This window comes from Echinops telfairi, unplaced genomic scaffold, assembly GCF_000313985.2.
Source record: "Echinops telfairi isolate 266 unplaced genomic scaffold, ASM31398v2 ScPeMD7_7;HRSCAF=31, whole genome shotgun sequence".
Lineage (NCBI taxonomy): Eukaryota > Metazoa > Chordata > Mammalia > Afrosoricida > Tenrecidae > Echinops > Echinops telfairi.
In genome coordinates this window covers 22,336,636-22,350,563 of record NW_022103904.1, presented here as the reverse complement: position 1 = coordinate 22,350,563, position 13,928 = coordinate 22,336,636, and the positions used below count along the sequence as shown (strand labels likewise).

The 13,928-nt window shown below is 47.2% G+C and overlaps 1 protein-coding gene across 1 annotated transcript in view; it reads left to right on the top strand.

Annotated features, from left to right (window-relative positions):
• TMC3 (transmembrane channel like 3) overlaps positions 1 to 13,928 on the top strand; it is a 54,473-nt gene that overhangs the window by 10,949 nt on the left and 29,596 nt on the right. The window contains exons 4-9 of the mRNA XM_004708196.1: positions 3,841 to 3,922; positions 5,442 to 5,548; positions 6,772 to 6,870; positions 6,974 to 7,116; positions 9,932 to 10,079; positions 13,693 to 13,736. Coding sequence (XP_004708253.1) covers positions 3,841 to 3,922; positions 5,442 to 5,548; positions 6,772 to 6,870; positions 6,974 to 7,116; positions 9,932 to 10,079; positions 13,693 to 13,736 — 623 coding nt within the window. The remainder of the gene's footprint in view (positions 1 to 3,840; positions 3,923 to 5,441; positions 5,549 to 6,771; positions 6,871 to 6,973; positions 7,117 to 9,931; positions 10,080 to 13,692; positions 13,737 to 13,928) is intronic.

Below are 13,928 nucleotides of genomic sequence, written 5' to 3'. Positions count from 1 at the left end.
TAGGAATGCTTGTGCCGGAGAACAGACGTCAGCATAGATCACGGGACACTGACGTGCAGTGGTGAGAAGAGGAGAGCATCTCAGCAGGCAGCTGGAGTGGGTGGGGCAATGCCATAAGCAAAACAGCTGTGTGGGCAAAGAAGTCACAGACTCCAAGACTCCAGAGGGTGGTGACCGGCCAGTTAGGAAGAATGTGACCGAGAAGAAGGCCCGGGACAACGGAGCCATGGTGGGTGCTGCGCACACCACTGGGAGAAACTGAGTCTACACCAACTCTATGTCCCTCTGTCCTATCTTCTGGCTGCTAAACTTTGTGCAAGCTGATTTATGAAACAGAAACTTCACCTCAAAAAGTCCTACTTGAAATTGTGGAATGCTATCATTGTTGTGGCCCCTTTGAAGAAGGGTTCACCTGTTAGGAGGTGTTTTACAGAGGAAACATTCTACTTTAATGCTGTAGTCCAGGGGTCCTCAAACTTTTTAAACAGGGGGGCAGTTCACTGTCCTCAGACCTGTTGGAGGGCCGGACTATAGTTAAAAAAAACTATGAACAAATTCCTATGCACAGTGCACATATCTTATTTTGAAGTAAAAAACAAAAGGGGCAACAACACCCGGTGGACTGGATAAATGCCCTCGGCGGGCCGCATGTGGCCCCCGGGCCATAGTTTGAGGACACCTGCTCTAGTGTCTTATGTGGTGTCGTTTCTTGTCTACCCTTCCACTGAACCCGGGGCTGAGTGGATCAGTCACTGATGAAAGGGCAAGTATCGTATGAGGTCACCACTACAAGAGGCCACGGAGTGGTCTTCACATGGAAAGAAAGCTCTTTTGATAATGAGTGGTAGGAAGGAAGGAGAGGGCGAATCACTAGCAAGAGTGGTTAAGCATAACTTGGGTGAAGAGAAAAGAGAAAAAAGGAAAGAAAATATTGCTGTGACCAAGTGATTATTGTATAAATATGGATCAAATTTTGCTCTTCTGTGCACTTACTATATAGTTTTAAATGGGTGTCTAATGGGGCAACCAGACAGGAATATTGAGCATACTCACACACTGTGCACAATAAAACCGGCCTCACTAAGCCATGTGTGTAGAAAGTGTTGAATGGGCACCTAAATTGCTGTGCAAACCTTCACTGAAAACACAAGAAAAGATTAAAAGGAATAAATGAAACCTGGGAGTGGGAATTAAAAGAAAAGAACAAGAATGGCAAGTAAGAGCCGTGGACAAACCATTGACTTATAGTTTCACAGTCAGCTAAAATTTGTGCCCAGGCTCCGCTGAGCTTTCATTTCAACTTTATTTAAAGATGACCTATAATTTGAAGAAGAATGTACCTGTCTGCTTTTGTATCTGAAAATAACAAAGTTTTAAAACTATATAACATTCACCGTTGGGGAAGAGATTAGGAGAGCTGTGAATCTTGTTTTCCTGTTACTTTTTGAGATGAAAATCCATTCGTTGAATTCTTCTGGGTGAACCAGAAGGAAGTTCTTTTTCTCTTAATTTCCAAAGACTCTTCCTGCAATTTCTGGTCCACGTTTTTATGATTAAAATTATACCTCTTTCATGTGACAGAGCTCATGGAATGCAAACACGAGATGCGGTGTGACGGTTAGGGATTATGTCAACTAGACAACCCTCAGTAAGGGTTAAAGGGTGGAGCCCAAACTATCCATTGGACACCAGCCTCTTTGGTGGCATTGCCTTTTTTGTATAAGAGAGAGAGAGACTGAGCAGAATCAGCTCTTCTTTTGACCCTTCACCTCCTGCCAGAGCTGGGTCGTGTGTCGGGTTCCTCAACCTCCTGTTACGTCACCCGCAGATCCCAGGAGCTGTCAGTGGGCGACCAAAGGTGGATTCATTCGGTCAACTTTGGACCTCAGCGTCCACCAGCCTGTACCCCCACTGCCTCTGCTTCATCATCCTGCTTCAGGTTCCTCAGCTTCCCCAAGCCAGGAGAAGCCTGATATGAACCAGCCTGGATTGACTTCTTTCTAAACTGCGTGAGCCCTTTCTTAGTGTAAATCTCCTTCTACAGACAAACGCATGCAAGCGTCACTGGCTTTGCTCTTCCAGAGAACCCAGCCTAACACACACAGCTGGCTTTTTATGAGCATATATGCTGCCATTTCCTCCTCTTCTTTTCTCTAAATAAATTATGAAATGTGATAAACAGACATTTGTGAAACTAGATACGTTTCTTCACCTAGGTTCAACAACCTGTAATGACCTATACATCCCAATGAACAAATATTAGAACTTTGAGTAATAATAAACCAGTTACAAATTTTTTTAAAACATTTTATTAGGGGCTCATACAACTGCTATCGCAATCCATACACACATCAATTGTGTAAAGCGCATTTGTACATCATTCTCAAAACATTTTCTCTCCACTTAAACCCCCGACATTAGGTCCTCATTTTTCCCCTCCCTCCCCGTGCCCCGTCCCTCATGAGCCCTTGATAGTTTATAAATTGGTATTTTGTCATATCTTGCCCTGTCTGACGTCTCCCTTCACCCACTTTTCGGTTGTCTGTCCCCCAGGGAGGAGGTCACACACAGTTCCTTGTAATCGGTTCCCTCTTTCCTACTCATTCTCCCTCTACCCTCCCTGTTTCGCCACTCACACCACTGGTCCTGTAGGGCTCATCCGCCCTGGATTCCCTGTATTTTCAGTTCCTATCTGTACCAGTGTACATCCTCTGGTCTAGCCAGACTTGCAAGGTCGAATTCGAGTCATGGTAGTGGGAGCGGGGAGGAAACATTTGGGAACTAGAGGAAAGTTGTATTTCTCATCATTGTTACATCACACCCTGTCTGGCTTATCTCCTCCCTGAGACCCCCTCTGCAAGGGGATCTCCAGTGGCCTACTAATGGGCTTTGGGTCTCCACTCCGCACTCCCCCCATCATTCACTATGGTAAGATTTTTTGTTCTGATGATGCCTTATTCCTGATCCCTTCGACACCTCATGGTTGACAAATTTTTAAAAAGGAATTCTTGCTGTTGCACAGATTCCGGAGGATAGTGACCCCATCGTAAGGCCACGTGGGTGAATTGTCACCTTGTGCCTCGGTGCTTTTCACCGCTCTTGTTCTGGTCCCTGGAATGGCGCAACTGTGCCACTATAACCGAAAGCTCAGAGGGGTGACTCCACCCCGCAGCCTAACAGAGGAAAGGTCTGGTGATAACAGCCAAGAAGCCCAACAGAGCAGCTCGGTGCTGCGACCCTCATGCCATCAGAGTGAGAACCGACTTCAGGTTGGCAGCCTTGCGTTGTGTCCTTGTTAGGTTTGGGTTTTGATTCTCTGCTCTGGAGCCCCAGGGGAGTAAAGGGGTTAAAGCACTCAGTTGTTAACTGAAAGGTTGGAGGTTCCAGTCCACCTGGGGCCCCTTGTCAGAAAAGTGTGGAAGGTCTCCACTTCTAAAAGCTCAACCCTTGGAAACCCTACAGAACACAATTCTATTCCATCTCCAGGCTGTCGCCATGGGTTGGCGTTGAATGGACAGCTTGTGCTTTCTGTAACAGGCATGTTAGGCTGAAGTGAGGGAGGCTGGGTGCCTAGAGAATATAAATCTCCATACAAACCATGGCTGAGACCCCAAGGCACATGCCATTCACCTGGTCAGAAGCAAAGAAAAGACAAAGGGCGACGTTGGTCCTACAGCTGCTTGCAGTCCTATGATGCCATCACTGAAGTCCTTATAGGGTGGATGGGGCACCTGTCTCGATGGAGCTAGCACCACCCCCAACACCCCCAACCCCAGGATCACCCAGTCATGGCCATCACAATGCAAGTGAAGCTCTTTAATACCACTCACTTCTTCCTAGCTCTGGCGGAAATTTGCTCGTCTGGCCTGTAACTTCGTGGTCATCTTCATCCCCTGGGAAATGAGGATAAAGAAAATTGAGAGTAAGTATGTATACTGGGAGGAGTGGCACAGGGAAGGCCAAAGTACATGTAGCCGATCCACCATGAGGCCTAAGAAGGAGCCGCAGTCCTGGCTCACACACATGCGTGCCTATGATCTACTAGGGTCCTCACAGCACGGAGGACACAGACAACATGGTGTCTGGCCCCACCCCCTCCCATGATCGAACCAGTCCCGTATCCCATGGAGGCCCCGGGCACAAACCCATAAGGACCCACTGAAAAACTCTGTCACTGAGCAAGAGGGTGGCAGGGTAGGAAGTGTCAAAGACAAACTCAAAACTCTGCATGTTTACAGGTATGGTGGGAGCCGTTAGGAAAATAATATCCTAACAAAATATTAAATCACATTCACAATCACATTTACTCATACTACCAGAAATAATGACTTAGCAATAAGTCATGGATGCCTCACTCACACTTTCAACTTCTCCTTCTTGTGGCTGCGAGAGATTGTCGAGAGTGGGTTTCAACTCCTCAGAGAGTCTCTCTAATCGAAGGACACGCTGCCCAGTCCTGCACCATCCCCATACTTCTTCCAGGCTCCCTGGCGTTCTCTTCAATACACTGACATTTGATTTTCCAGGTGCTTTATTTTAACATAATGTTAGATGCCTAGAAACGTTGAAAAAGGAAGTTGTCACATGCCATTTTGTACTTTCCCCCGATGCTAATATCCAGCAACTTGCTTTTTATCTTGACACTTAGCCCTGGTGATGAAAAGGTTAAGCATTCCGCTGCTAACTGGGCGGTTGCTGGTTCAGCTCACTCAGCCAGAGGCCGATGGCAGTCAAGGAACCCCCACAGGGCAGTTCTACTGTGTCACGCAGGGTCACGATGAGTCTAAATCAACTCAACAGCACCCAACAAGTGTAGCAAGCTGAGCAAACCAGGAATGTTTTTTTTCTGCAACCCTGCCTGTAGACATTAATGAGCAGTGGGTTATGCACTAGGCTGCCACCGTTCAAATCACCAGCTGCTCCACGGGAGAAAGATAAGGCTTTCCACTCCTGTTCGTCTCACATACTCCGGACGTGTTGTCAGGAGAGACCAGTCCCTGGAGGGCACCATGCTTGGTAAAGCAGAGGGGCAAGGAAGAAGAGGAAGGTCCTCAACCAGGTGGGTTGACACGTGACTACAATGATGGGCTCAAACAGAAGAACGGTTGTGAGGACGGCACAGGACCGGGCAGGGTTTCCTTTTGCTGTGCACCGGGTTGCTTATGATTCAAAGGCACTTGACAACAACAAATACAACAGCGATTCACCATCTCAGAAGCCCACGGGGGAAGCTCTCCCCTGTCCTGCAGGGTCACTAGGAGTCAGGTGGACGGGATGGCAGTTTGGTTTGAAGGTGCCCCTTTGGGTGGCCACATTGACTGGTCCAGGGCGTTCTTACTCTATTCCCTGCTAAGATGGGGACAGTTTGTGTCACCCGGAGAAGAAATGTGTGCTGTGAGGATGTCGGTGGACGCGCTTCCCATTACCTTCTCTTCCTTTAGGTCATTTTGGATCTGGTGTTGCCTCCTATTTTATATTCTTGAGATGGTTATTTGGAATTAACATCATGCTCACCGTCATGACCAGCGCTTTTATTGTCATTCCAGAGGTAAGAAGCTCTCTTTAGAAAGGGGGCACTTTAGGAGGACTGGCTTATGACCACTGCTCTTGCTAGCCCAAGTAGGGAGGGGACATGTATTTGGAAACAGAGGTTGGCAAACATTTTCTGTCGTGGGGAAGGGGCCATTGCTATTCAGCACTGTCAAGGCAGGTTCTCCTCATAGCAAAAGCCCCCAGGCCAGAGAAGAGGTGTCCTTGTAGGGTTTGCTAAACGGTGACCTTTCAAAGGGAAGCTCACCAGGTCTTTTCTCCTGAGGTTGCCGGTTGAACTTGAACCACCAACCTTTCTTTCTGCACCAAACGCGGAACTCTTGCCCTAAGAAGGGCTCCTGGAGAGCAGTCAGACACAGCATCTAAATGAAGGAGCATGGCCCCGTGTCCCACTTACACTCTATTCATGGACCCAGGGATGTCATGTCACTTTACCTGTCGTTTTATGTGGGCTTGTTTAGGTTAAGGTGGCTTCTTCTTCTATGGATTTTTTTCCCACCCCACCCCCAATCACTTAAACAGGTGAAGCCTATTCTTAGCTTTCAGGTCATACAAAAAGATATGATGTATGGACTACAGTTTGCTAACTGTATGTTAAAATAAAAGCCCCTGGTGGCACAGCAGACTAAGCCCTGGCTGGGGGTCCTGCCCTGTCTGCTCGATCATTCATTGCTCTTTTAGAGCAAGATCACTTGAGGAAAAACCCACCACTTCAGGTCCCAGCCATTGCTCCACTTGACTTTCAAAGGGCACTCAACCATAATGCAAAATCACCGCCATCGAGTCCAGACTGACTCATAGTGACCCTAAACGACAGGGTAGAACTGCCCCTGTGGGTTTCTAAGACTGTAACTCTTTATGGGAGCACGAAGCCTCATCTTTCTCCCATGGAGCAGCTGGTGGGTTTGAACCACAGACTTTACGGTAAGCAGGCTAACCCCTAACCACAGCTCCACCAGAGCTCCTAGTGAATACGAACTAGAAAGTCAACATCACATAGTGAACACGCATACTGAGTGTCTCCCAAAATAAAAAATCTGGCCATCCATAATGACAATAGCCACCCATAATAGCTCCATCCTGTGGGAATCAGGCCCAGATCCACCCACTGGCGAGCTGTCAAGTGAAACACCTTCATGGGCAGAAAGGGAGCAGTTGACCTAGTTCTCCCGGCCCCTTCTCACCCAGAGGACCGCATGGCCTCCTTTTCTCTCTCACCAGCTGATTGCAGGCCAGCCCTTTGGGAGCACTGCTAGCAAGACCGTCCCCAAGGAACACATTGCATCTGCCCAAGACCTGGACACCGTCTGGTCCCTGGGGGTGAGCGGGATGCTGGCCACAATCTTGTCTCCAGGGAGGAGGCGGAGGGGTCCGGGTTCTGGTACCCGGGAAACAGAAGTGATGCCAAGTATTCTCTTTGCAGGGCTACCTCCAGTACTCAGTCCTCTTCTATGGCTACTACGGCAGGGAGAGGAGGATCGGCAGAGCTGGCTATCGGCTGCCTCTGGCATATTTCCTGGTGGGGATGGCCGTGTTTGCTTACAGCTTCATCATTCTTTTAAGAAAGTATGACCATTCAATGTCTTAAAAACAGGGGCCAAATTGCAAATGCATGGGATCTCATTTAGTCTTGCTAAGACCCTAACAGTCACATTTCATGGATAATGACGCCAAGGCTGAGAGAGCCTTGTGGTGATTGAATCAGCACTGACTGAGCATGGAGGAGTGGAGCCCTGGTGGCATAGTAGGTTACACATTGGACTGATAACCACAAGATCACAAGATCGAACCCACCAACTGTCCACAGAAAGACGAGGCTTTCTGCTCTCATCACAGTGTACAGCCTCAGAAAGCCAGGTGGGCAGCTCGTGCACACAGTCACTGAATCAGAATCAACTCAATGGCCGTGGTTTGGTTTGAGTTCTTAATGGGACATTCAGTATTTTGAGCCAGGTTTTGTTGTGCTGGGCTGGGAGAAACAAGAATCAAGTCCTCCAAACTCAACTCACTGCGGTAGAGTCAAATCCGACTCATATTGTCCATGAAGGACAGAGAAGGTTGTAAATCTTTTCAGGAGTAAAACGTCTCGTCTGTTTCCCAAGGAGCATGCCTGTTGGATTCAAACTGCTGGCTTTTCAGTTAGAACCTGACACCGTAACCCTTACGTCGTCATATAGATGCACTGACTCAATAGATTTCAGACAGGTAGTAACTGCACTAACTGTGATATAGACGATATGACCTGGGTCACCAGAAGTGGCAGAAAGAACAATATCTCCCTTGGCCTCTAAGTTTGCCTGTGGCCTGGTTGCATTGCTCTCAACAGGCCAGACTGGTCTGGGTCACGATGCAGTTGACGTATCTGGTGCATCCTTGAGAGGCGGTGTGCCAGAAACACAAAAACAAAGTGGCTGGTACCACCCACCTTTGATGAGACCTTCAGCAACTCACTTTTCCTCTCTCTAGGTCTCATCTGTAAACTGGTCACACTGGCTCACACAAAAAAACCAACAAAAAAAACCACCACGTTCCCGCCCAGCTTTAATATTCTGTGCTGCTGGGAACCGGTTGCCATCAAGTATCACACTAGAACTGTGCTCCAGAGTTTGGGGGGTGGGGATGATATTTGGGGACACAGTTGTCACACCTCTCTTCTGAGGCACCCAAACTTTTGGAGCAGCTAAGCATATTTACTGTTTGTAGTGCCCAAGGCCTCTCGGTGCTTCTGGAGGGTGACGTGGGGAGCTAGTTAACGCAGACTGACCAAGAAGGTCTGTCCGAGGGAAAACTGGGGCCCACCCCTTTGACTCACCTGTTACTTCTTTCTAACTTGTTCTTCCTGCTCATTGTCTTTTTTCGCCCCATCATTTTATTGGGGGCTCTTACAGCTCTTATAATATTCCATATATCAATTGTATCAAGCATATTTGTACATATGTTGCCATCATCATTTCTGCTTGAGCATTTTCTGTATATGACTCAAGACATTTTCTGCTTGAGCTCTTGATATGAGCTCCTCTTTTTTCCCCTCCCTCCCTCCCTCCCACCCTTTATCAATGATACATTGTTATTGTTATTTCGTGTCTTACACCGTCCTTTGTCTCCCTTCACCCACATTTCTCTCATTTGTCCTATCCTGGGAAGAGGGGGGCTATATATCCAATCTTGTGATGGGTTCCCCTTTTCTCACCCTTCCCCCTCCCTGACCATCCCCCTGCCTTCATGATATCACTATTCCCATTTCTGTCCCTGAAGGGTTAATCTTTCCTGAATTCCCTGTGTTGAGAGCTCCTATCTGTACCAATGTTTCACCCTGCCCCTTGTGAAAAAATTTAGCAAAGTCAGACTGAAGAGGAAGGAAGGAAGGCAGGCAGGCAGGAAGGAAGGAAGGAAGGAAGGAGCGAGCCAGCCAGCCAATGTGAGGAGATGCACAGTGACTTGGTGGCCAAGACCTTTGCTAAATTAACAATGTCTGAGGGGTCCTCAGAAGGCTTGTGAGAAAATGGAATTAAAACCTAATAGGGATTTTCTCACAAGCCTTTTTAATCTCCTCCCTAGAAATGCATTGGCAAATGGGAGCAAACTCAAGGGAAAAAATAAGGATTGAGTGGAAAGTGGAAGCTTTATAATAAGGGCAATGGTCTGAGGGACAGAAGAATCTCACCTGAGGAAGGATGCAACACCTGCTTTAAGATAGCTAAAAGAATGCCCTAGGTAGGAGAAGCCCTGGTAGCATTGCGGGTTATGTGTTGGGCAAGGTCAGTGGTTCAAAACCACCTGGTGTTCCTCGGGAGGAAGATGAGGCTGTCTGCTCCCATACATCTTTACAGGCTGGAAAACCTACAGCAGCTGTTCTACTCTGTCCATAGGGGCTATAGGGTCTCTATAAATCAAGTGTGACTAAATGCCTGTGAGTGAGTCATATACAGGAGGGACGGCACCTGTTGTGTGCGGTCCAAAAGAGTAGCACCATAGCGGACGCTCCAAGTAGATTGACTCAGCTGCAAGGACAGTATTGCATGTCACAATTCCAGGTGCGAAAAGAGGACTGGGCAGGTTCCTGGGACACGGACACACACACACACACACACACACACACACCCCTCCAGTGACCTACTAGCCTTCACAGGGGTGGGACTGCTTGTCAAACGGATCCACACAGTCAAGTGCAGTTGCAGCTTTCACGCTGCCCAAAGAGGTCGGTCAAGGTGGCTGGAATCATCAGCCTGCTTGCTAAGCATTGACCTCAGAAGTGACATCCATCCAGAGGGACCACCTTTTTTGAACTTGAATAGTTTGCATGGACTGGGCACAGCCTCGCATAGCTGTTTTAATTCCTCGCCCTGTCCTTTGATAACCTGTCCTGGGCGCTCTTTTGCAGGATGGCAAAGAACTCCCGTACAAGCCTCGCCAGTGCCTCTCATGAAAACTACACGTTCTGCTGGCGCGTGTTTTGTGCCTGGGATTACCTCATTGGAAACCCAGAGGCTGCAGAGAGCAAAACGGCAGCCATTGTGAACAGCATCCGGGTGAGTGAGACAGCCTGTCCGCGCTGCCAGGGGAGGGAGTCAGCACACAATTGTTTACAGAGTTAGCTGTGGCCCTCTGAGAGAGGAGATAGTAAGATGGTAGACAGAGAGATAGAAAGAGAGAGAAGAGAAGAAGAAAATAGAGGGTAGAGAACAAAGAGTGAAAAACTAGCTAGAAAGACAGGTAGAAGACTGGATGAATGGATGGATGAATGGATGGATGGATGGATGGATGGACGGACGGACGGACGGACGGACGGACGGACGGACGGACGGATTCATTGATAGAAAGAGGGACAACTACAAGCTACCCCCAACATGAGCTGGCTCCTCTTCCAAGGATGCACCCTCCCCAAGGAGTGAGGGAAGAAACTATTGGAGTTTCGCTTTTTCTTTTTTAATTGAGTGCATTTTAAATTTCCGTTTTTAAATGTTTGATAAGTTACACGATGGCGCATTAGGATCTCGTGTGTATGTCACTTGTAAAGGAATGCCGAGAGGAACATTGGGGATATAAGCTTTCATTGGTTTTTTTCACTGTGGAAGATGATGCCATCAAAAGCATTCGGAGACAGGGGTCCAGGAAACGGGCAGCTAAGGGCGGGGCCCAGTTTTGAAAGAGAAAGGCAGTACCTGATCGCCCAGATCAGTGACTCTTATCTGACACAGAAATGAGGACCCACTGTCACCTGGCTTTCCAACACAAATGCAGGGAGAAGAGGGACGAAGTGAGAGCTGGGAGGAGGCAGCCCTAGCAAAGCACAGCCAGCTGTCAAGCTCTGGTGGCAGAGATGCGCTTCTGTCCCCACTGTGGTCATCAAGGACACAGTATCCACAGGGGACGGGCTCACAGAAAGCGTGACGCTCACCGACCGTGTCCAAGACAGGGACACTTGTAGGAAACCTTTTAGAAATGCTTTCAACAAAATGCATGAACTATCTATTTATCTACACACATGTATACGCATCTAACGACTTCAGACATTCAGGGAAGGATTCGGTAGGGCTTCAGAGAGCAGTTCTCCATTTCGGGTTAGGTCAGGCCCCTGGGGTATGTTCTTAGCAGTGTAGACCCAGACTGGGAGTTAGGGGGTTTTCTCTGCCAGGACCATGACCGCCCCCCCCCACACACACACACACACCACTCCCATTCTTAGCCGTACGGACGTGCAGTCTCTTGGGGCCGCTTTCTCAGAACAACAGCAAGCCGTGTCTCCCTCTCCCTTTCCCCTCCCACCAGGACATCCGACTCCAGAGTTGCCACTGTTCCGTTCACTCCTGCATCAGACCACGGGAAACACCAGCCTGCCTTGGGCCCTCCATCTAGGACTTCCCTCTAGTCATCTTCCAAGGCAGTATCTCCAGGGACAAGGCCTCCACCCACCCCAGGCGGTGGCTTCAAACTCCTCTACCCCACCCAGCCGATGGGCGAGGCTCTGGTTTCGGCCTCTGTCTAGGCGTGACTCCAGAACCCAGGCCTCGTCCCTGGGGCCAGCTCCCTTAGCCGGGGACTCTTCCCCTACACCCTCCTGCTCATGACCCACAGGACGGCTGTCCTGGGCCCTGCTATGCTGTGCTGAGGTGCTTGTATGGCTAATTGATTTCCACTCTCCCCACTGAGCTCTTTGAATGGGGCAAGATTTACACGTTTATTGGTGAAGTCTCTCTCCTGCCTTGTACCCCAGCTACCCAATTCGTGTTGCATGCAAGTATTGCAGGCAGTTTCTTTGTGATTCCTTCCAGAGGCCATCTATGCAAATGTACTCAAAGTATGCACAAATGATTATATTATTTATAGACAAATGTATCCCATGCAGTGTTATATGAAACAGCTTGAAAGTCCTTCTCTTTCTGGACATAAAAAAGTATATTATTCTTTTAAACTGATCCAGAAGCCAGTGGCATACTTGACTTATGCAGACTCATATTGGCAGACAGCCAGCTCAGGTGGTTTCTGCGGCTTTCATGTTATTAAAAAAAAAAACCAGTCATAGTGAATAACTGGGTTTGCATCATTTCAATGTGTGGGTCCAGTCATATACATCAGGCATATATCGAGGAAATGCATTGCTGGTGAAAGAGTATACATATTTGTAGCTGTACACACGTGTATTTGTATATATAAGGGGGCTTCAAAAGGCTTATGGAAATTTTCATTCTCTTTGACTTTCATTTTCCATGAGCTTTTTGACGTCCTCATATCACTCTAACAGGGTTGGGTACATTGTCCTACCTGGAGTGTTTTCCTTTCTTTCTTTTATTGTGAATCAGATGGGGGATTATATTTCAGATCATCATTTTTGTATTCAACAATTGAAACAACTCATCAAACCTCCCCATAGCTTGCCCTCTCACCGCCTCCCCATTGAACCCTCTTCTTCCCACCTACAATAGCATCTCCCCTTCCCCTTAGTGACCATCTGTGCCAGCTGTTTCTGAGAATGCTGGCTAAAACTCACAACTTTGCCTTAGGAGGTAAACCAGACCTGAGAATCTTAACTACCTGTCTAATAATTTTATTCAAATTATCTCTTGGAACACTTTTAATTTACATTTTGTATTAGTTTAAGAACCTTCAACATTCTTTTTCCTGGGCAACATCTGGTCACATTCTTTGATTTTTTTCTTCTTCTTCAATCTATTGGAATTAGATATTATTTTCTTGTTAACTTGTAGACTCTGTATACATGTTGTGTTAGTCCAGGTAGACTAGAAAAACAAAGTTATAGACAACTCATATGTATATAAGAAAGAGTTTTGTATACAAGAGCAATTGAATATTGAGAAAACATCCCAACCCAGTCCAGATCAAGTCCATAAATCCGTTATTAGCCCATATGCCCGATACCAGTCTATGAAGTCCTCTTCAGGCTCACGCAATACTTGTAATGACACCAAATGCAGGCAAGTCTTGTGGATCCAGTGGTGGTGGAAGCATCTCAGCACTGGCATGGGTCTCCCTGTGGCTTCTCCAGCTCCAGGGCTCTAGCAGCTCCATGTGTCTTGCCACCAGTAATACAAAGCAGAGAGTGTGTCTGGCCTACAATGAACTATTTATATCCTCTGCACCTCCAAATGAGATCATCAAGCTGAGACCTGATTGACAGGCTAAACTCCAGCCCTTTACTCTTAATAGTCTCAAATTACACCAGATTATGTAACTGCCACACAAATTAAGAAAATGAATCCTTTCTTGGTGATACCTTTTCCTCTAAGTGTTTTGTCTTATGATTTGGTGGTGGTGGGTTTGGCTGGGCTGAATATTTTATTTGTTGTGTTGAGTTTATATTCTACTTAGAAAGAGATTCCTCTCCTTAGGATTAAATGAGTTGTTTCAGCTCAGCTGTATGTCTCCACTGGGGGAAAAAATTTCTGATTGGCCAACTCATGCCCTGTCCAGCCCCTCTTCCCCATCTCCAATTCCTTTTCCTATTGAAGACCATCAAGACATTGACTACAAAAGAAGCTTCTAAGAGGAAGCCTAAGACATTGAACATGTCATTAAGAATACTTGATCAACCCTTCCTAATTGCAAATGAACCGGATCGTTTCTGGTGATTTATGCTCCACTCTAATGCTAGACTCGTAATGCTGTGTGTGTCTTCTCTTCAAGGAGGCTATACTGGAAGAGCAGGAGAAGAAGAAAAGCAAAAACCTGTATGTATTAATGCTCCCCTGGCTGGATGCATGGATAAGCTTTGTTTCAGTGTGGTACAGAAATATACCAGATAGTAACTATCTTAAGACACTGGAGCTCTTATTTTTAGAGAGCTCTTTCTGCTTCTTAATCTCCGTCCTTATAGTAACATGAGAGTTGAGAACTCTATAATAGTTCCACAGCAGTATCTC